The sequence below is a fragment of the Rhinatrema bivittatum genome, chromosome 6, assembly GCF_901001135.1.
Source record: "Rhinatrema bivittatum chromosome 6, aRhiBiv1.1, whole genome shotgun sequence".
NCBI lineage: Eukaryota > Metazoa > Chordata > Amphibia > Gymnophiona > Rhinatrematidae > Rhinatrema > Rhinatrema bivittatum.
The window spans coordinates 252,054,627-252,077,206 of NC_042620.1; the positions used below are offsets into that span (position 1 = coordinate 252,054,627).

At 47.1% G+C, this 22,580-nt stretch overlaps 1 protein-coding gene across 1 annotated transcript; it reads left to right on the top strand.

Annotated features, from left to right (window-relative positions):
* Window positions 1-1,933: 1,933 nt before the first annotated feature.
* Window positions 1,934-21,767, top strand: CCDC42 (coiled-coil domain containing 42). Its single transcript, XM_029604935.1, has 7 exons — window positions 1,934-2,078; window positions 2,309-2,414; window positions 8,966-9,070; window positions 11,476-11,676; window positions 20,641-20,862; window positions 21,007-21,165; window positions 21,485-21,767. Exons 1-7 carry the CDS (start codon window positions 2,014-2,016, stop codon window positions 21,626-21,628), a joined length of 1,002 nt encoding a protein of 333 aa, XP_029460795.1. The 5' UTR covers window positions 1,934-2,013; the 3' UTR covers window positions 21,629-21,767.
* Window positions 21,768-22,580: the final 813 nt, after the last annotated feature.

Here is a 22,580-nt window from a genome sequence, read left to right on the forward strand (position 1 = left end):
CACAGACGCCCAGGGACAGACCACATGTAGCACCAACAATTTTAATTTCCCAGGTCTTGGGAGGGGGCAGGAGGGTGGGGGGTTATTATTTGATTTAAAGGGTTGGGATTGGGGGGGGGGGGGTTTGAGGTGGGGGGTTCCCACAGAAATAGAAAGACAAAGGTTTTCTGATCTGAAGGGTAGGCAGTAGGCGGGGGGAGGTGACAGTGAGGGGAGGGAGAATGAGGGGGGAGGTGAGTGTGAGGGGAGAGAGTTGGAGTGGGGACAGGGGAGGGAAGGGGGGTGAGTGACCAAGGGGGAGGAGGATGAGTGACTGAGGTAAATGAGCAAGGGGATGGGGGAGGGAGGGTAAAAAACCTGACTCTGCCACTGCAACGCGTGGCCGGGTACCGCTACTACATAAATAAAGTATTAGTGACTCAGACTGGCCACTGATGGAGACAGGATGATGAGCTTGATGGATCTTGGTCTGACCCAGCATGGCACTTCTTGTGTTCGTATTTTTGTTGCCCTCCTCTGCACCTTTTGTAGCTCTGCCTTGTCTCTTTTGCGATGGGCGACCAGAACTGCACACAATACTCCTGATGTGGTTGCACCATGGATTGATACAAAGGCAATACAATATTTTCCATTTTTTTCTCCAGTCCTTTTTGGATCTTTCCTAATATTCTATTTGCTTTTTTCACTGCCACCACACACTGAGCAGAGACTAGAAAAGAACTTACCTAGCTTTCTGGTCTTTTTTTTTTTTTCTGAAATTAGGCACATACACACACACACACACACACACACACACACACAAGAATTTACTTTTCCTGGCTTTGAGTCAAGGCACCTACTCTTGAAGTTAGTTTACCCCACAGTTTCACCTCTCCCCAGCTAGTAATACTTACCAGTCCTCTTCAGCTGACAGCAAAATCTTCCTCTCCTTTCAAAACTCCTTCAGGAATTTCATTACTGTTTTTGTCTCCATCACCTCCTCTGAAAAAAAAATGCTAGGTATCCACTACCCTCTCTGCGAAAAAATATATATATCCTGATGATCTGTTTGCTTTTTTGACTGCTGCAGCACACTGCACCGACGATTTCAATGTGTTATCCACTATGACACCTAGATCTCTTTCTTGGGTTGTAGCACCTAATATGGAACCCAACATTGTGTAATTATAGCATGGGTTATTTTTCCCTATATGCATCACCTTGCACTTATCCACATTAAATTTCATCTGCCATTTGGATGCCCAATTTTCCAGTCTCACAAGGTCTTCCTGCAATTTATCACAATCTGCTTATTATTTAACTACTCTGAACAATTTTGTGTCATCTGCAAATTTGATTATCTCACTCGTCGTATTTCTTTCCAGATCATTTATAAATATATTGAAAAGTAAGGGTCCCAATACAGATCCCTGAGGCACTCCACTGTCCACTCCCTTCCACTGAGAAAATTGCCCATTTAATCCTACTCTATGTTTCCTGTCTTTTAGCCAGTTTGCAATCCACGAAAGGACATCGCCACCTATCCCATGACTTTTTACTTTTCCTAGAAGCCTCTCATGAGGAACTTTGTCAAATGCCTTCTGAAAATCCAAGTATACTATATCTACCGGTTCACCTTTATCCACATGTTTATTAACTCCTTCAAAAAAGTGAAGCAGATTTGTGAGGCAAGACTTGCTTTGGGTAAAGCCATGCTGACTTTGTTCCATTAAACCATGTCTTTCTATATGTTCTTTGATTTTGATGTTTAGAACACTTTCCATCTTTAGTGTTTAGAACACTTTGCATCTCATTTCTGCCTATACCATCTTCATATTGTTTCTGTCCTGAGTGAATCCACATTATGACTCCACAGATTCTCAGAACCGTGGTTAGGTTGCATAGAAACAAACTGGCATCTTCTGATTCTTGATCCTAGCATTCCAAGGAAAGACTCAACAAACTCAAGCTAGCATTGAGTTGCTCTGTTTCATGATTTATCCCTAGCCAGAGCTGCCTAGAGCTAGAAGAAAGATGGATCCAAATCTATCGGAATATTTCCGGGCTCAATATGATCAGAGAATCCTTAAACTGTTGGCGTAAGTAACCAAGACAAACTTTGTGTTTGACCTTTAAACAAGTCGCGTTATCTCCCTTTGCCTTGTCACCAATCCAAAGTTATGCCACTGACTGTGTATGGACCCTGAGTGACTCACGTAACCTCCCTGCGCTCAGTTTTGGATGATATAAGTGTATTCCTATATAGAGCCATCGGTACTGCTAATGCTGTATAAGTGCAATGTTTTGTCATGTCTGTTGCTCGCTGCAGGAAGTTCCCAGACCAGGAGGAGGAGGTGCTGTCACCCTTCATCCGGCTGCTGGAAAAAAAGAAGGAGGAACAGGTTGTGCACCAGGCAATGGAGGCACAGAAAGAGGTAAGGTCTGGGGGAAATGGGGGGTCATCAAGTACCAGACGGCAGGTGCAGAGCCAATCACAGATCTGGACTGCTGTTTGATTAATTTGTGCCCCCACACGGAGAAGGAGGAAGAGGATTTCAGGGCTCAGAGCAGTCAAGTGTGTTGGGAGAACACCTGGGGCTTCTGAGGATTTATCTTTTGAAAAATGGAAGGATGGCCTAGTGGCTCAGTTCCCTGGCACGTGGTTGACCTAGGACTCTGCTCCCTCGAGCTAGCAGAGGCAATATTCCCAGGACTTGGGGAGGTGAGAATCTTTGCTATTACTCAGTGCTTAGATTCAGGATCCATGTTACCATGTTATGGAGGGAGTGATGGTCTTTGACTCCTAGCCAGGGATTGCCACTGCAATAGCTTGAGCTAAGCAATTTGGGGAGAGATATAAAAATAGGAGAAGACACTCCCCTCCCCCCCCAATTAGTTGTAAATGAAAGCTCATGGCATCTTAGCCCAATAGAGACAAATTCCATTTGAGCTGGAAACCAAAAGGAGCAGAAGGAAACTGACAATGTGACCTTGGAACAAATTATTTTGAGGCCAATATTTAAATCTAGCCGGCTATATAAGTATCCCGCGATATTCAGCAGGAAGGCAATGCCGCTGAATATACTCAGATATGTATTAAAGTTAGCCAGATAAGTTTATCTGGCTAACCTTAGACCTGCTACGGGGCACGTCTAACTTATCCAGTTAATATAACTAGATAGGTCTGAATATTGCAACTTGTCCGGCTAAATTAGCTGTATAAGTAGCGCCGCCCAGTTATACGACCACTGCCCACCCCACTGATTATGTGGCTTAACTAGTTAGCCAGATAAGTGACTTAACCTGCTAAATTGTATGGCCAGATATTCAATGACCACCACTTAGCTGGATAAGTCTGATTGGATTGGATTGGACTTATCCAGCCTAAGTAGCATTTGAATATGGAGTCCTTTATCTCTCTGTGCCTTTTAATCCCTAGTTCTGTCACTGATGAGACAAACCATTTTATCTCCCTATTCCTCGGTTCTTCAGAAAACCAAGACTCCTCTTATAGTTATGAATGTCGCACTTCTTTTTTGCGGTGGAACAGTTCAGCTCTGTTTCAGAGTTTTTCTGAATGGAATCTTTTTTACATAGGAACATGATACCTGCTAGCAGACAAGGACTGCTCAGACTACCCAGTCTGCCAAGTTTCCTTGCAGAACTACTCTGTCTCTAGTCATCTCTTTAACTTGCCCTTAACTTGCCCTTAACTTGCCCTTACCAACACATTCTGTATCTGTCCCAACTATGCTTCAAATATGTTACAGGTTTAGATGTAACCAACTCTACTGGTGGGCAATTCCAGGGCTCAACTATATTTTCAGTAAAGAAATATTTCTTTCAAACATCCTTCCTTCCGAATTCATACCACACCCCCTTGTTCAGGTTCCCAGCTGTTGAAAACCTCATTTCCAGATGTCAGACTCCCCCTCCCCCTTCACCAGGGCTCACCTTCAGTGACTGCTGAATAATACTTGCCCACTCTGTGCGGCATATGTTAAAAGCACGGGTTTAGTGCTGTGGGGAGCAGGAGATCACTAGGTAAACCCAAGAAATCCAGTCCACTCAAAGGATTGTGTTCCAAACAAGAAAAACTATTTATTTGAAGTCCAAAAATCAACAATTAGCAGGTGCAAAACTTCAGAAAAATTCAGTCTAAAGTAAATCACAGAAGATACAAATCCAAAAATTATCACTCACTTTCTTCATATGCTTCTTGAGTTTTACCAATTAGAAGAGTCAACGTCTCAGGTTCCCACTAAAGTCTCTTTCTTCCCCCAATGAAAAACAGGAATCTTCTCTTTCTTCCAAACACTGGCTTCAGACTACTCTAGAAAGGTGGGATCCCCGTAGAATAAGGGTCCCAACCCTTCTAGATGGCCTGTTGCCCTTATCAGGGAAGACTACTACTTCCAGCAGATCAAGAGAAACTAGGACAGAGCACAATTCCTCAGCTGCTCTCCTCGATCTCCCAGCAAGATATCTTACCCTCTACTCACTCGGAACTCCAGAAATCCTCCCTAAAACCCTTTATACCCAGAACCTGCCTATCTTCTTTGAGGAAAAGACCCTTCTAACACTCTCTCACTACCTCCCTTTCTGAACCTCCCATTGCTGGAAAATTGTTCCTTGTAAACAACAGTGAAACCCAGACAGTGATCCTGCAGAGATAAGGCAATCTGAGGTGTAATCTCACAGGGTTACTCTCACCCTGACTCCACTCACCTCAACCACCTTTTAAGGTCCTCTCTCCCAGTCTGTCCCCTTGCATTTCTTTCTCTCCCCATCTTCAACCTTTCAGTCACCTTTTCTTCTTCCCCTGTCACTCCTCTTTTTGACTCCTCTCGTTCCTATCACTCTTAGCAAAGAAACAGACAACATGACAGCAGATAAAGACCATATTGGGGTCCATTTCAGCTGCTGTGCGTCTCGACTACTTAGCTAGATAACTTTATCTGGCTAACTAGCAGGGTATATTCAGTGGCGCAGTCATGTCACTGAATTTACCCGGCTATTTAAAGATAGCCAGGATAAGTGTATCCAGCGATCTTTAGGACAGGTCTATGGCCTGACCAGAGTTAGCCAGATATGTTATCCGACTAATACCGAATATTGGTGTTAACTGTATAACTTATCCGGCTAACGCCACTCCTTACCAGAATGGCTCCCTCTCATCCCCAGTACGCTCCCTTCTTATTCAGCTAAATTATAGCCATATAACTAGCACCAACAAATTGCTTTGCCCACAGTCAAAGTCCCTTAGGATATTATCAGATAACGCTAGCAGCAACGTTTCAGTCCTATGATCTCTTCTAAAACCATATTGATTGGGATTCAATAAAGAATTTTCTTCCAAGTATTCATCCAGTTGTTTATGTACCTCCTTCTCTATAACTTTGGCCATAAAAGATAGAGAGAATATAGGATGATAAATCATTAAATTAGATAGATTGGCTAGAGCAGAAGGGAGTCCCGGGAGTGGGATGAAGTGAGACATTTTTGAGAAGTGATCGATAACCACCCAAATAACAGTGGCGCCGACTGAGAGGGGGAGGTCCACAATAAAATCGGTGGACATGTGGGTCCAGGGTTCCCTGGGAGCTGGCAACAGATGTAACAGCCCTCAGGGTCGGCCCAACAGAGTTTTCTGCTGTGCATAGGTGGGGCAAGAATCCACATAAGCCTTGACATCTTGCTTCAGTTGAGGCCACCAATAGTATTGTTGAAGCAGTGTAAGGGTTAGAGCCCTTCTAGGATGACCTGCAACACGGGAGTCATGGGACCATTTCAAAACCTTTCCTCGTAGTTGGGAAGGAACAACCATCTTCTCTGGAGGATCGGCATAGCTGCAGCTAGTAAGATTCTAGCTGGGTTGATGATGTGCTTAGGAGGTGACGGGACTTCCTCCACCTGGAAAGAGCATGAGAGGGTGTTTGCCTGTAAATGTTTGAGAGCTGGGTGATACCTCAGCTCAAAATCAAAATGGGCAAAAAACAAGGACCAGCGAGCTTGTCATGCATTGAGTTGTTGATCATGGTGAAGATGTTTGAAATTTTTGTGGTCCACATATCTAGTGATATGGTGTTGGGCACCTTCAAGCAAATGGTGCCACTCTTCTACAGCTAGTTTAATGGTTAGAAACTCTCTGTCACTGATGCCGTAGTTATGCTCTGTGGAAGAAAACTTCTTTGATAAAAATGAGCAGGGGTGAACTCCCTTAGGTGAGTGCTGGCTTAGAATGGCCTCTACTATCAAGTTAGAGGCATTCACTTCCAGGATGAATGGACGAGTAGGGTCTGGATGGTGAAGACAGAGTTTCCTCAAGAAGGCATCCTTCAGTTCTTGGAAGGCTGTTATTCCCTTCATTTTAGCTCCTTTACGGGTGAGAGTGGTAAGGGGTGCTGCAATGGTGGAATAATTCAGAATGAATTGGTAATAATAGTTGGCGAACCCTAAAATGCTCTGCAAGGCTTAAAGTCCTACTGGTCGTGGCTAGTCCTGTATGCTCTTTACTTTCTCATGGTCCATACGGAAGCCTTTTCTGGATATGATATACTCCAGGAAGGGTAGACTCTCTCTTTCGAACAGGCACTTCTCAAGTTTAGTGAACAAGTTGTTTTCTTGCAGCCACTGTAGAACTAGACCTACGTCCCGACAGTGGGTACTGAGATCCTGAGAGAATATTAGGATGTCATCGAGGTATACAACTATGCAGACATAAAGTAAATCCCATTAGATTTCATTCATCATTTTTTGGAAGATGGCCGGGACATTACGTGGCCTGAAGGGCATCATTAAATTCTTGTAATTTCCATAGCATGTATTGAATGTTGTCTTCCATTTGACATCAGATTTGATCCGGATTAAATTGTAACCTCCTTAGAGGTCTATTTTGAAGCTGGCCAAAATGTTCAGAGATTAATGGCAGCGGGTACTGATCTTTCTTGGTGATAGCATTTAATCTGCGGTAGTCAATACAGGGCCCGAGCGAGCCATCTTTTTTGGCCACAAAGAAGAAGCTAGCCCCTGCCGGGGAGGAAGATGGTCAGATGAAGCCCCGCTCTATATTCTCCCAGATGTAGTCCGACATAGATCGAGTCTTGGGCAGAGACAAAGGATAGACTCTGCTCCATGGAGGCTTGGTGTTAGGGAGCAGCTCAATTCCACAATTGTACAACCAATGGGGTGATAGAGTCTCAGCTTTCCTTTTGGAAAAAACGTCCCTGAAGTCACTTTACTGAGGAGGAAGGCCTAACAGTGTAATGGCCAATGGTAAGCAGAGCGGAGGGTCCACATGTTCCAGGCATGGATCATGGCATTGTTGACCAAAGTGGGTGAGCTGTAGAGTGGCCCAGTCTATTTGGGGAGGGTGCTTCTGGAGTGAGGGTAATCCCAGCACAATTAGGTGAACAGCTCTAGAGATAACGTGGAAGGGTATTCTTTCTTGGTGAAGCAACTCAGTGTGTTGGGTCAGAGGCACAGTTGACTTGGGGATTTGGCCAGGTAGGGATCCCCAAAGATGAAAGAAATAATGAATAGTGACTTCCTCTGAACGGTGGGGATCTGCAGGTGATCTACCAGTTCTTTCATCACAAAATTTCCCCCAGAACCGGAGTCCATCAGTGCTAGGGTGGGAAATTCAGGTGAATCGTGGTGATGGTCATCGGAAATAACAGCTGGGGAGTAGGTGTAGTGAAGCCTTGGATCATCTCCCCACCCGATCCCAGGCTCAGAAATTTCCCAGTCTCACCAGACATTGGGCGAGGAGGAGGCTCTTGCCTGCACAGTACAGGCACAGGCCTAATTGCCAACAGCAGAATCTCTCATCAGGTACAAGGCAGCCATGGCCGAGATTCATAGGTTTTGTCAGACAGCCCAGAAGATGATGGAGCAGGAATTAGTGGAGACAGTGGCCGCTGGAAGTGGGGAGCCAGCATGAGGGTTTTGTGTGAGGAGGTCAATCCTCTCTAGCTTGTTATTGAAGGAGATTGTTTATCTTTCCCATCAGGTCAATGAGCCCTTCCAGGGACTCCGGAAAATCTTGAGCCTCCAGTTCATCTTTAATCCTGCGGGACATGCCCTCCAGGAAAATATTGCAGAGGCAATGCTCCCTCTGGTCGAGTTTGGTTGCCATGGTCTGGAACTCAATGACATATTCCGCCAGAGACCAAGTACCCTGGCGCAGGTGCAGGAGTTATAAGCCCATGGTGGCCAGTCGGCTGGGCTTCTCAAAAGCTTTCTTGAAGGCTGTGGTAAGTTGCTGCAAGTCCCTTAAGAGAGGGTCTGAGAATTCCCAGAGGGAAGAGTTCCAGGCCAAGACCAGATCTATAGTTATCAGTCACTCAGTTTTGTGGACCAGGATATTTGAGCTCCAGTTCTTGGAGTCTCCATTGTCTTCAAAAACAAGTCGTGATGAGTACAGGTAATGTTTCCTTGAGCTTTTCCAGTTTTAGGGGTATACTCCATCAGATCCCTTTGCCTCATCTACATTTAATTGTGCTAATATTTTAAGTACTTTCTCTTGGGGTACTGTCTCCAAATGAGTTTGTTTTGCACATACCATGACAGGAATGAATCTCACCCTTAAGGTAAGGTATGTTGAGTATATACTTAATCTCCAAAATTAACTGCTAGTGCTCTTCTTAGTATTTGCGTTGTGCTAAAGACAGTTTCCTTCTGAAGCTCACAGGGTACACAGGCAACAGAATGTATGTATGCTTGGAAGTTCTTTTTACTCAGGCTGATGGTGCCCAAAATATTTAGAACTATTTCAGTTCCTTTCTGCCTCAGTTTCTTGGTCTCTGCTTCTCTTGTCACTTAATGATCTTCTGTTTCTGATTTCTTTGTATAGAATAGTCGCTTGGCACTGATATTTCTTTTCTTTTTTACCACTATATTTGGCTTTCTAGCATCAAGTTTTTTTATTGGTTGCCCTGTGTAAATAGAGTTGTGATCATTTCTCAATCATTTCCTCTCCCTTCAGGATTTCAACATGAAAATGGAAGGATTTAATTTCCGTTGGGAAGAGCTGAGGAAAAAAGAGCTAGAAATGAAGGATTACCTGCTCAAATTCGAGCAGTTTATCAAGGTAAGAAAGAAGAAGCCATTATCAACAGACAATGGCATATAAAAACTGACCTTTTTTTTTCTCTTTTATCTGCACTAATGGGATTATTCCTGGGCTCCATTTCTTCTAATGGAGGGCAATATTCAGAAAAGCTAGCCAGATAAGTTGTCAGAGATGTTCAGAAGGCTAAATGTCTCGCTGAATATATTCATCTAAAGTTATCCAGGGAATAACTTTCATACTTAACCAGCAATGTTTGACTATACTTTATCCTTAACTGGATATTTTGAAACATAGCCGGTCGACTGGAGGAATATAGGGGGGGAAAAAACCCTTATAGGCCTTCAGGATCAATCCACAACTTGCCCACCCCACAAACAAACTGCAACAAATGTGGGGCAAAGCACCCGAATGCCCAACCCTCTATTGTCCTGAGGAGCCTTCCTGCCCCCTCCCACTGAATTAAGCAAATAAATGTGGCCTCCAGATCCCTTCCTCATGCTTAGCCTCCCCCTCCCCCTCCCACTGCAACCCCTGCAATAACCTTCCTGCCCCACCTGGCACTCCTCTGAAACCCCCAGTCTACAAAGAGCGTGGTAGGCTCATAGCAGTGCCAGTTTGACAGCTGCCAGGAATGCTACAATAAAGATTCCACTCATTAGCTCTTCTCGCCGCATTCATTCTTTACACATATCAGCAAAATACCTGCATGGGTTCCAAAGAGGATAAGCTTTTCAGCGGTCCCATGTTATAGTCATGCTTTATGTGTATCCATATGGTACCTACATGAGGTTCTGATACTGACAACTCCTTTTTTAAATTCTTTGATATAAATCCCTCGGCACAGTTGTGTTCATAATAGTATCATTGATTATTTTACACACACACACATGTATATATAAATGGAATTTCAGCAAGTGTAGGATGATTTGATACCTTTTACTGCTATGTCTGTCCCAGATCATGACAATGACCTCTTTACCAGTTTTACATGGTGAGAGATGGAAGCAGACCTCCCAAATCACTCCAGTCCCTTAGGGATACCCGAAGTCAGGGGTGAGCAAACTGGGGAGCAGGTCCCCTGGGGGGGTTTAAATGGCCCTGAAGGGAGCACACCGGCTGCCCAATCAGAGATGAAAAACATGGCTCTGGTGTCAAGTCTCAGTGCCTTGGAGGCAGTGCAAGTTCGGGAGGGAGGGAGCAGCTGGAATGTAGTTATATCACCGTCAGCCTGCCATTGCTTACTCGTGCATCTTGTTCCGTGGTCTGGGGAGAAGAGCTGAGCTCTGTCCACGATTGCAGGCCCAGATGAGGGAGCTTCTTACTCTGTGGCAGAACTGGACATGGGAACAGCCACCTGCAGGCTTCCTCCAAGGAGTTCCTGCTGCCGCTGCCGGATTCCTACCCAGGGAGAGAGGTCACAGAGGAAAAGAAGTAAACAGGTCGGGAAGGGCAGTAGTTAAGGAGGCCAGAGAGAATGAGAGACAGAGGGAGGAGATGGGGAAGAGAGAATAAAGACAAAAACACATTTTTAAAAAGTTGAATAATCAGATCAAAATATGGGAAAATAAAAAACTGTTGGAAGAGTATGTTAGAGTTTTTCTCACCTCCTAAAAACTTTTGGCTGACATCTAAGCTTTTTTGAAAAATGTTCCAGCCCTTAACATTGTGTGTGGCCTGTGTCTCTGTGTTTGTCTGGTGTGCGGCCTATGAGCCTGCGTCTCTCTCTCTCTCTCTCTTTGTGTCTGAGTGTGGTATGCCTGCCTGTGTTTGTCTGGGTTGTGTCTGTGCCTCTCTCTGTATCTGTCTTCCGTCTGGGGCTGGTGTGTCTGTGGGTTTCTCTCTAGATATGGTACATCTCCATTTCTGTGCCTGTCTGGGTGTTGGGCTTCTGTCTCACTTTGCCTGGGTATGGGGTAATTGTGTCTTATCGGGTATATCTGTTTCGCTCTCTGTCGGTCTGGGTATGAGGTTTCTCTCTGTGTCTGCCTCTCTGTGCCCATGTTTGTGTGTATGCGTGAGCTTATAGCAGTGTGGCTTTCTGGTGAATACCCTTTGCAAATGTGAATGTGTGTGTTTGTATATGTACATATGGGCTGTATACATATATAAATACATAGATATAGTAACCCATTTTGGGAGGATCCAACCAATTGCATGAATGAAAGGGGATGGGTGGACGCAGCTCAATTTTTTTCTCACCACTGCGTTAAATCAATCCTAGAATTTTAAGTGCCTGATTCCTAAGCATTCTGGGACTTACAGAATGCCATTTTGGATATTAAGAACAGGAAGAAATATCTCAGAATGCTGATGGATGGGATTTGGAGGGCACAAAATTAGCACTTGGCTCAAGGTGTTCCTGGGTGGATTATAATTATGGGAGATAAGAGGCGATCTCGCCATGTGTGTTATCCGTTTGCCAGGAGAACAACCAGAAGCGGTTGAGGGCTGTGAGAAAGGCAGCCAAGGAGCGGGAGCTAAAGCGAATAAAAGAACGGGAGCTGCACCGACTGCAGGCAGAGTGTGTGGAGCTAAGGCAGGAGCGTCAGCGGCTACAGCGCCGGGTGCAGAAATACGCCCTCTTTGACCGCTACCTGCAGCAGGTGGTAGAGGCCTCAGACCAGGTAAGATAGCACCAAAAGAAGGACGTACTGTGGAAAAGGAGCCTTCCTGTGCCTATGGTTTTGTTTATCTCCTTGATTATGCTCTCTCCAGGCCAGACACAGCTCCGGCTGTGCCCCCCCAGGATGCTGGGGTAATTTAATGCTCCATAGTGATGTTAGGAAGGAGCAAGCATTCAAATCACTGCCAGCAGCATGGAAGACCTTTCAAAATATTACAGCTCAGCTTTCCAAGGTCTTCTCTTCTCCATCAGGAAGCTTCAGGCATCCATTTTCAAAATTTCATTTGCTACAATTAATTAGGAGAGCAAAACAATTAGCATCTCCAACCCTGTATGTCCTGTCTGTCACCTCCAACTCTGTGCACTGTGATATCGTTGCTTGCAGAACATTACAGGATCCCACATGGTTTCCCATTGCATTAATCTTTAAATCATCAAAATGCCTCAGGAGTGCAAACAAAGGAGTATACTTTTTCTGATGTCTACTTTGTGATACCCTCTCCTTTATATAATAACTAGCCGTTAAGCCCGTAACACCGGGCTACATTAAAAAAATGTTTTCGGTCCATTTCCTTCCCCTTCCCCCTCCCCCTCATTCTTCCCTCCCCCTCTATTCTCCCTCCCACCTCCCCCCTCTAGTCTCCCTCCCTCTCTCCTCCTCCCTCCCCTCAGTCACTCCCTCCTCCCCTCAGTCACTCCCTCCCCTCTCCCCCCTCCCCTCAGTCACTCCCTCCCCTCAGTCACCCCTCCCCTCAGTCATCCCCTCCTCCCCTCAGTCACTCCCTCCCCTCTCCCCCCCCTCAGTCACTCCCTCCTCCCTCCCCTCAGTCACTCCCCCCTCCGTCACCCCCCCCCCCTCCTTCCCACTCTCTCAGCTCATTCACAACCCCTTCGGATGGCACAAACGGAAGATCTCTGGGGGAGGTCCCCTCCCTCCCTCGCGCATGCCACCACTACTGCTCCTCGCCGCTGATACTGCTCCTCACCGCTGCTACCGCTCCTCGCTGCCAGTGCCGCTACCGCTCCTCGTCGCCACCGCTCCTCGCCACCACCGCCGCCACCGCTCCTCGCCACTGCCATGTTTTCAAAGAGCTGACGCTCTGCTCTGACCGACGTGTTCGCCCGCACATGCGCAGTAGAGCTGCTCTCTACTGCGCATTTGCGGCATGTCGGTCAAGCCTCATTTATCTAATAGATGATTGATAGAGAGAGGGGCAGTTCCTGAGCCCCTATCACTGAAGTGAGAGGAGCTCACAGAAAAATTCTGTGTCTAGGGTGACTATAGCTCCATGCAAAAGGGATCAGATTGATCCAGTTCCTATTGTGTCCCACTGCATGCTTGGAGTTACAGTTCTGATTTCCTTAAAAAAAAAAAATAAGGACCACATCTCCATTCAAACTATAGGGCAAAATCAGGTCTGATTTAGCATGTTCCCCTTGACATGCAATTATATATTCATGCTATGTATGTATAGCTCCCTTCCCAGTGTGATGCTTATCTGGGGAGCACAGTCGGTACCAGGGTTTAGACCCAACGTAGTTCTGCAACCCTGGCATAGATTGTCTGAAAGGAAGGCATGATTAACTCCAGGTACTAAGGCACTTAAATAGTGTGATCCCCCCAAGAAGATTCTTGACAAAGGTATGGAGTTGCAAAAATAAAACTTGTTACTGACAAATAATGTAGTTTAAATAAAGTGGCAATTTATAGTCTTAAGCATGAGAAATCCAAATATAGGTATTGAGATGACAAGTTGGTGCACCCTCCTGAGATCCCTTCTTTGTCTGGTGTTTAAGGGCTGCTTGGACTGATGCTGGGCAAATCTCCAGTGCTTGAATCTCTCCTATGCACCTTTCTCCTTCTCTCTTGCTGGACTCCTGGATTCACTGGAACAGTACTCCAAATGGGCAGCTCGCTCCATCTCTCCTCATCTCCTTCCACACTGCTGTTACCTACGGACAGGCACTTGACACTCACTTCTTGCTGTTCCTGTGTAGATCTTCATTCATCATGAATTTGGATCAGGGTCTCCTTCCCCCCATAGAAAGGCAGGCCCAGGGTGTAAAAGCAGGGATATTCTCTCACAGAAGGATTAGCCAGAAACAACTACTTATAGTCAGTGGCATACCTAAAGTATCTGGCACACAGGGTGGATAATTCCTTTGGCACCCCCTCACATTCACTTCTCTGTCCCTCCTTACCCCCTAACTTCTCCCTCCCTCCCTCCTCCATTCCTCCTCCCCCCTTTCTCCATTCCTTCTTCCCTACTCCCCCCCCCCCAGTGATCTCTGATTCCCCTTTCCCTCATATAGACTCCCTCTCTCTCTTGCACACACTTACACACAACCCTGTACACAGGCTCCCTCCATTTCTCTCGCTCTCATACATACATACCCTTTCACATAGCCCCCTCTCTCACACACAAACATGCACTCTTGACTCCCATACACACACACACAGACATGCTCTAACACACAGACTCTCCTAGACACACACAGACATGCTCGCACACACACACATAGACTCGGACACTCTCTCATTTCCTACCCCACTTCCTATCAGAAGCACAGCAGCAGCTTCAGCCCCCCCCCCCTCCCCCCCCTCCAACAGACGGGGACTCTTCATTTTTCTTGAGGTGGAAAAGGGGCTGATGTGGCTCTACTTCCTGCATCTGTGGTAGGGAGGGTAAAGGGCAGCACTCTTCCTCCTGCTTCAGGCTGCGACTGCATGACCTTTCCTTCTTCCCGCCCACGCAGACCCACCACTTCCTCTTTCGGGCTGCAGGGAATGGGAAGAAGAAAAGGTTATGCAGTTGCCAGCTGCAGAACCATGGCGCTCTAGGCGGCCGCCCAGTGCTCCCACCGATCACAGCACACGGGCCTCCCTCTTCTTCTATCGCGAGCGGGATGGGCTCCATTCACGGCCGCTGACCTCCTGGTTGTCATCCCCCACTCCCCTCCTGGCTGTCACCCAGGGCTGACTGCACCCTCGCACCCCTCCCCCTTTAGTACACCACTGCTTATAGTGCAATGTCAGAAGCACCACCACAGGGCATTGTCCAAATGGCCCTCTAGACTCACTACAACATATGAAACAATAGTGATAAAGGCAGGTTTTATCCTTTCCCAGATCCCATACTCTCAATGGAGATGTAGAATTGAACTTTTCTCTTTACCCAATTCTTTTCTTCCTGACCAGAATCTACTAAGGCTGCTCTAACCCAACCCAGGACAGAACCACTATGGCCGCTGCTAGAGGGGAGTGCCAAATTAAATGGTTTAGTTCAATTCACTACCCTTGAAGAACTCTATTAAACCTGATAGAATTCCAGGTCACTGAAAAGCTCCCAAAGAAGAAAACCACATAAGAGTTCTGCAGTGAGAAGTTCCTCTTTTTATCTTTATTATGTACACAAGAGAACAGTACAAAAAAACAGTGACGCAGTTCTGACAGAATATGAAATACATAGGAGTTCGGAAGACAGGGTCTTGAATTCAATCACATAGTCCAGGAGTGGTTTGGTTCCCTGTTGTAGATCCAGGAGTGCTGAACCGGCAATAGAATGGCGAGCGGGATCATCAAAAACTGACTTAAAGAGAGGCAGAAACCCTCGCAAGTCATTTAGGATTGGGTCATTGCGTTCCCAAAGGGGTGAAGCCCAGGCCAGGGCTTTCCCATCCAACAGGGACAAAATATAAGTAATCTTGGTAGTAGCAGTAGGAAAGTAAGCCTCCAAGGCTGAGAGCTGAACTGGGTCCATGAATTAGCAATCTGTTAAGTTCTGTGTGTCTTGAACTAATAGTGGGCCCTTAGGTCATGGCGAGTGAAGACTCCGCCCACAAGGAGGAGCTCTGTGGGCCCTTACCACAACAGGCAAGGTCTCAGCAGTGATGGACAACAGAGGAAACAACTTTATTATACAGCCAATGGCGTCCGAGGAGCGGATCAATAGAGTCAGTCCCAAGAGAGTGACCTGCAGCTGGTTGGTCCGAGTAGTAATCCTCAGCGTGGAGTAGTCCGGTGAATATCTTTTCTAGGCGTAGCTTGTGCTGGCAACTCCGGTAGTGGTCCGCAGCGCGGGGTAGGCTGGAAGCCGATGGGAAGTTGCACAAGACTGGAGGGATCCGGTAGTGGCCCGCAAGCGGGGTAACCCGAGGATCCGTGCCACATAGGTAGAAGAGCAGGTTCTGTACTCATGCCGGAACTGAGGAAGTAGATGGAGGATCAGGCACCGAGGATGTCCAAACAAGAACAGCATGGGTCGTCTGAGGATGATGCAGAAACTCACTGGAACAGAGAAACAGAAAGTAATGGCTTTTCGAGGAGCAGATAGCCCTGAGTGTGGCAAGGCCCCCGAGGAGCGGGTACCTAGGTTACCCATGAAAATGAGGGCATTAGGCAGTACTCCCCGATGCAGCATGGAAACGCCATGCAAATGAGGGCATTAAGCAGTGCTCCCCGATGCAGCATGGAAATAACATGCAGATGAGGGCATTAAGCAGTGCTCCCCGATGCAGCATGGAAATAACATGCAGATGAGGGCATTAAGCAGTGCACCCCGATACAGCATGGAAATAACATGCAGATGAGGGCATTAAGCAGTGCTCCCCGATGCAGCATGGAAATAACATGCAGATGAGGGCATTAAGCACTACTCCCCGATGCAGCATGGAAAATACATGCAGATGAGGGCATTAAGCAGTGCTCCCCGATGCAGCATGGAAATAACATGCAGATGAGGGCATTAAGCAGTGCTCCCCGATGCAGCATGAAAATAACATGCAGATGAGGGCATTAAGCAGTGCTCCCCGATGCAGCATGAAAATAACATGCAGATGAGGGCATTAAGCAGTGCTCCCCGATGCAGCATGGAAATAACATGCAGATGAGGGCATTAAGCAGTGCTCCCCGATGCAGCATGGAAATAACATGCAGATGAGGGCATTAAGCAGTGCTCCCCGATGCAGCATGGAAATAACATGCAGATGAGGGCATTAAGCAGTGCTCCCCGATGCAGCATGGAAATAACATGCAGATGAGGGCATTAAGCAGTGCTCCCCGATGCAGCATGGAAATAACATGCAGATGAGGGCATTAAGCAGTGCTCCCTGATGCAGCATGGAAATAACATGCAAATGAGGGCATTAAGCAGTACTCCCCGATGCAGCATGGAAATAACATGCAAATGAGGGCATTAAGCAGTACTCCCCGATGCAGCATGGAAATAACATGCAGATGAGGGCATTAAGCAGTGCTCCCCGATGCAGCATGGAAATAACATGCAGATGAGGGCATTAAGCAGTACTCCCCGATGAAGCATGGAAATAACATGCAAATGAGGGCATTAAGCAGTACTCCCCGATGCAGCATGGAAATAACATGCAAATGAGGGCATTAAGCAGTGCTCCCCGATGCAGCATGGAAATAACATGCAAATGAGGGCATTAAGCAGTACTCCCCGATGCAGCATGGAAACGCCATGCAAATGAGGGCATTAGGCAGTACTCCCCGATGCAGCATGGAAATAAATTGCAGATGAGGGCATTAAGCAGTACTCCCCGATGAAGCATGGAAATAACATGCAAATGAGGGCATTAGGCAGTACTCCCCGATGCAGCATGGAAACGCCATGCAAATGAGGGCATTAAGCAGTACTCCCCGATGCAACATGGAAACGCCATGCAAATGAGGGCATTAAGCACTGCTCCCTGATGCAGCATGGAAACGCCATGCAAATGAGGGCATTAAGCAGTGCTCCCTGATGCAGCATGGAAATAACATGCAGATGAGGGCATTAAGTAGTACTCCCCGATGCAGCATGGAAACGCCATGCAAATGAGGGCATTAGGCAGTACTCCCCGATGCAGCATGGAAATAACATGCAAATGAGGGCATTAAGCAGTGCTCCCCGATGAAGCATGGAAATAACATGCAGATGAGGGCACTAAGCAGTACTCCCCGATGCAGCATGGAAATAACATGCAGATGAGGGCATTAAGCAGTGCTCCCCGATGCAGCATGGAAACGCCATGCAAATGAGGGCATTAAGCAGTGCACCCCGATGCAGCATGGAAACAACATGCAGATGAGGCATTAAGCAGTGCTCCCTGATGCAGCATGGAAATAACATGCAGATGAGAGCATTAAGCAGTGCTCCCCGATGCAGCATGGAAATAACATGCAAATGAGGGCATTAAGCAGTACTCCCCGATGCAGCATGGAAATAACATGCAAATGAGGGCATTAAGCAGTACTCCCCGATGCAGCATGGAAATAACATGCAAATGAGGGCATTAAGCAGTACTCCCCGATGCAGCATGGAAATAACATGCAGATGAGGGCATTAAGCAGTGCTCCCCGATGCAGCATGGAAATAACATGCAGATGAGGGCATTAAGCAGTGCTCCCCGATGCAGCATGGAAATAACATGCAAATGAGGGCATTAAGCAGTGCTCCCCGATGCAGCATGGAAATAACATGCAGATGAGGGCATTAAGCAGTGCTCCTCGATGCAGCATGGAAATAACATGCAGATGAGGGCATTAAGCAGTACTCCCCGATGCAGCATGGAAATAACATGCAGATGAGGGCATTAAGCAGTGCTCCCCGATGCAGCATGGAAAATACATGCAGATGAGGGCATTAAGCAGTGCTCCCCGATGCAGCATGGAAATAACATGCAGATGAGGGCATTAAGCAGTGCTCCCCGATGCAGCATGGAAATAACATGCAGATGAGGGCATTAAGCAGTGCTCCCCGATGCAGCATGGAAATAACATGCAGATGAGGGCATTAAGCAGTGCTCCCCGATGCAGCATGGAAATAACATGCAGATGAGGGCATTAAGCAGTACTCCCCGATGCAGCATGGAAATAACATGCAGATGAGGGCATTAAGCAGTGCTCCCCGATGCAGCATGGAAATAACATGCAGATGAGGGCATTAAGCAGTGCTCCCCGATGCAGCATGGAAATAACATGCAGATGAGGGCATTAAGCAGTGCTCCCCGATGCAGCATGGAAATAACATGCAGATGAGGGAATTAAGCAGTACTCCCCGATGAAGCATGGAAATAACATGCAAATGAGGGCATTAAGCAGTGCTCCCCGATGCAGCATGGAAATAACATGCAGATGAGGGCATTAAGCAGTGCTCCCCGATGCAGCATGGAAATAACATGCAGATGAGGGCATTAAGGAGTACTCCCCGATGCAGCATGGAAATAACATGCAGATGAGGGCATTAAGCAGTGCTCCCCGATGCAGCATGGAAATAACATGCAAATGAGGGCATTAAGCAGTGCTCCCCGATGCAGCATGGAAATAACATGCAGATGAGGGCATTAAGCAGTGCTCCCCGATGCAGCATGGAAATAACATGCAGATGAGGGCATTAAGCTGTGCTCCCCGATGCAGCATGGAAATAACATGCAGATGAGGGCATTAAGTAGTGCTCCCCCGATGCAGCATGGAAATAACATGCAGATGAGGGCATTAAGCAGTGCTCCCCGATGCAGCATGGAAATAACATGCAGATGAGGGCATTAAGCAGTGCTCCCCCGATGCAGCATGGAAATAACATGCAGATGAGGGCATTAAGCAGTGCACCCCGATGCAGCATGGAAATAACATGCAGATGAGGGCATTAAGCAGTGCTTCCCCGATGCAGCATGGAAATAACATGCAGATGAGGGCATTAAGCAGTACTCCCCGATGCAGCATGGAAATAACATGCAGATGAGGGCATTAAGCAGTACTCCCCGATGAAGCATGGAAATAACATGCAAATGAGGGCATTAAGCAGTGCTCCCCGATGCAGCATGGAAATAACATGCAGATGAGGGCATTAAGCAGTGCTCCCCGATGCAGCATGGAAATAACATGCAGATGAGGGCATTAAGCAGTGCTCCCCGATGCAGCATGGAAATGACATGCAGATGAGGGCATTAAGCAGTGCTCCCCGATGCAGCATGGAAATAACATGCAAATGAGGGCATTAAGCAGTGCTCCCCGATGCAGCATGGAAATAACATGCAGATGAGGGCATTAAGCAGTGCTCCCCGATGCAGCATGGAAATAACATGCAGATGAGGGCATTAAGCAGTGCTCCCCGATGCAGCATGGAAATAACATGCAGATGAGGGCATTAAGCAGTGCTCCCCGATGCAGCATGGAAATAACATGCAGATGAGGGCATTAAGCAGTGCTCCCCCGATGCAGCATGGAAATAACATGCAGATGAGGGCATTAAGCAGTGCTCCCCGATGCAGCATGGAAATAACATGCAGATGAGGGCATTAAGCAGTGCTCCCCGATGTAGCATGGAAATAACATGCAGATGAGGGCATTAGGCAGTGCTCCCCGATGCAGCATGGAAACGCCATGCAGATGAGGGCATTAGGCAGTGCTCCCCGATGCAGAAAGACTGCTTTTGGCCAGGGCACCTTTTAAGCACTGGAAACTTAACTCCAGGTCAGAGCTTATCCAGCTAAGTAGCAGGGAACTGTGCAGATAGCCAGATAAGTGCTGAGTTATCCAGCTGTCTGGCAGCTGCTACCCACTGCCAGATAGCCGGATAAATCAATAGTTATCTGGCTAAATGGCGGGGGTGGCTTCCCCGCCACTTATCTGAATGATGACTTGTCGAGAATGCCTTCTCCCTTATCCCTGAGTTAAAATATGCCCCCCCTATACCTAAAAAACATGTAAAAACGTTTAACTCCCGATGCATTTGTCTAGCATTAGCTTACTGCATCAGGAGTTAAAAAAATATTTTCAGCGGAGCGTTAAAGCTGTGCGCTAAAATCAAGCACATGGTACTTTAACACTCAGCTGCCTGCGTTGGCCTGTCGGTACTTTGAGAGTTCTCCTTTTTGATTTTCAGCTTCTGTAGTACATGGGGCTGCTTGAGCCTCCTATAAAATTATCCGCTGGTTTTCCAAAGATTCTCTCCTTGCATTTTAGTTCCAGGAGGTGCGTGAGGTGATTGGCCGCTATCACACACTGCAAACGACCTATGAGGATCTGCAGCACTCAGCACAGGAGGCACAGGAGAAAATTGAGCAGGCCCGGGGTCAGCTTTCACGGTATGTGGAGGAGAAGAACGATGCCATCCTGGAATTTAACAATGAGCTGGCCCTGCTACAAACACGGCTGGACCATGCCCAGAGCGAGGTCATCGTCTGGGTAAGGACGAGGAGGCAGGAGGCATGGTGAGAGGTCCCCATGCGCTCTCTTAGGATGTTGCCACTGCCTCAGACTGCCTAAATTCTTAGCCTCTGTCTGGTTTGTTTGTTTTTTGTGTGTGTGTGTCCACCTCGCTCCTACCAGGAATCCCGTTGGGCTCATATCCAGAACACTGCTGCCAAGAAGACACTGTTGCTGGGCACCATAAAGATGGCAACGCTCAACCTCTTCCAGACAATTGCTAAGCAGATGAAGGAGAGCACGCAGGTGGAAGTGGATGACACTCCGAGACAGCTGGATCTGGTATACTCACTCATGAACCCGTTCACCCTGTCAGAGATTTCACTGAAGTCACAAGATTCCTCTCATTTGAAAGCTTTTCTAGCAGGCACAAGCTCCTCTCCGTCGTAGATAACTTAATAGTCATCAGCAGCTCCTTCCACCCTTTTCCAATCTTTTCTATCAGTCCCAAAGATTCTCCTCCCCAGGCCCAGATTTCTCCAACATCACACGCTCCCCCCCCCCCCCTTTCCAGGCACAAAGGCCCCTAAGTAGGGAATCAGATAGCTCGGCCTCTGTTCCTTCCCATGGATGCTAACCCGACTCTCTTTGCCTCCTCCAGATCGAGCAGTACATCCATGACTTAACAGACATCTGGAACGAGGTGACCAAGAAGTCGACCGCTCTCCACATCGCAGGAAGCCCAGCGCACGTGGCCATTCAGGCACAGGCCACAAATACCACGCAGCTCTCCAGCTCGGCGTGAGCAGGGGAAGGCTGTGATTTTCCACACTTCTGTCTTGCGGCAATGGAGGAAACAACGGAGGGGGGGGGGGGGGGATGACTGAGACCCCAAACCCCCTTTACAGCTCTCCAGCCAGAGAGAGAGAGAGAGAGAGACAGAGAACGGCTACTACAAAATATATCTATCTATTGGTGTGTTATTGTATTTCTGTGTTCAGAACTCATTCTTTATAGTTTTCCTTTAGCCTTCCAGGGATGAAATACTAGGACACGTCTCCCTATGGCACCAGATACCAGCAGGAGATAAGGAGGGGGGCCAGGGGCACAGAATGGGGGAGAAGCTGCTGAAGTGAGGCTCTCCATTAACAAGCAGGCATTAATTAGCCATAATGAATGGGCAGCAGCATCTGACGGCACCAGCACAGACCCAGTTCTCAAAGCCCAGTAAATACAGAGGTAAGAAAAGTAAACATATAGAGAAAGGGGATCCAGCTGATGTAGTGCATTTGGATTTTTAGAAGCCATTTGACAAAGTCCCCCATGAGAGACTCCTCAGGAAATTATACAAAAAATGGGTTAGGAGGCAATGTCCTAGTGTAGATTTAGAACTGGTTAAAAGGCCGGAACTAAATGGTCAGTTTTCCAAATGGAGAAAAGTTGTTAGTGGCGTACAGTACCGGGCCCTGTGCTCTTTAGCATATTCATAAATGATCTGGAAAAGGGAATGATGAGTGAGGTGATCAAATTTGCTGACGACACAAAATTATTCAAAGTCATTAAAACAGCCTCGGATTGTGAGGAACTGCAGCAGGACCTTGTGAGGCTTAGGAGGCTGGGCAACTGCGCGGCACATACAATTTAATGTGGAAATGTGGAAAGTAATGACATGGGGAAAAATAATCCCAAATACAGGTACATGATACTGGGTTGTGTACTGGGAGGCACTGCCCAGGAAAAGGACCTTGTAGTCCAGT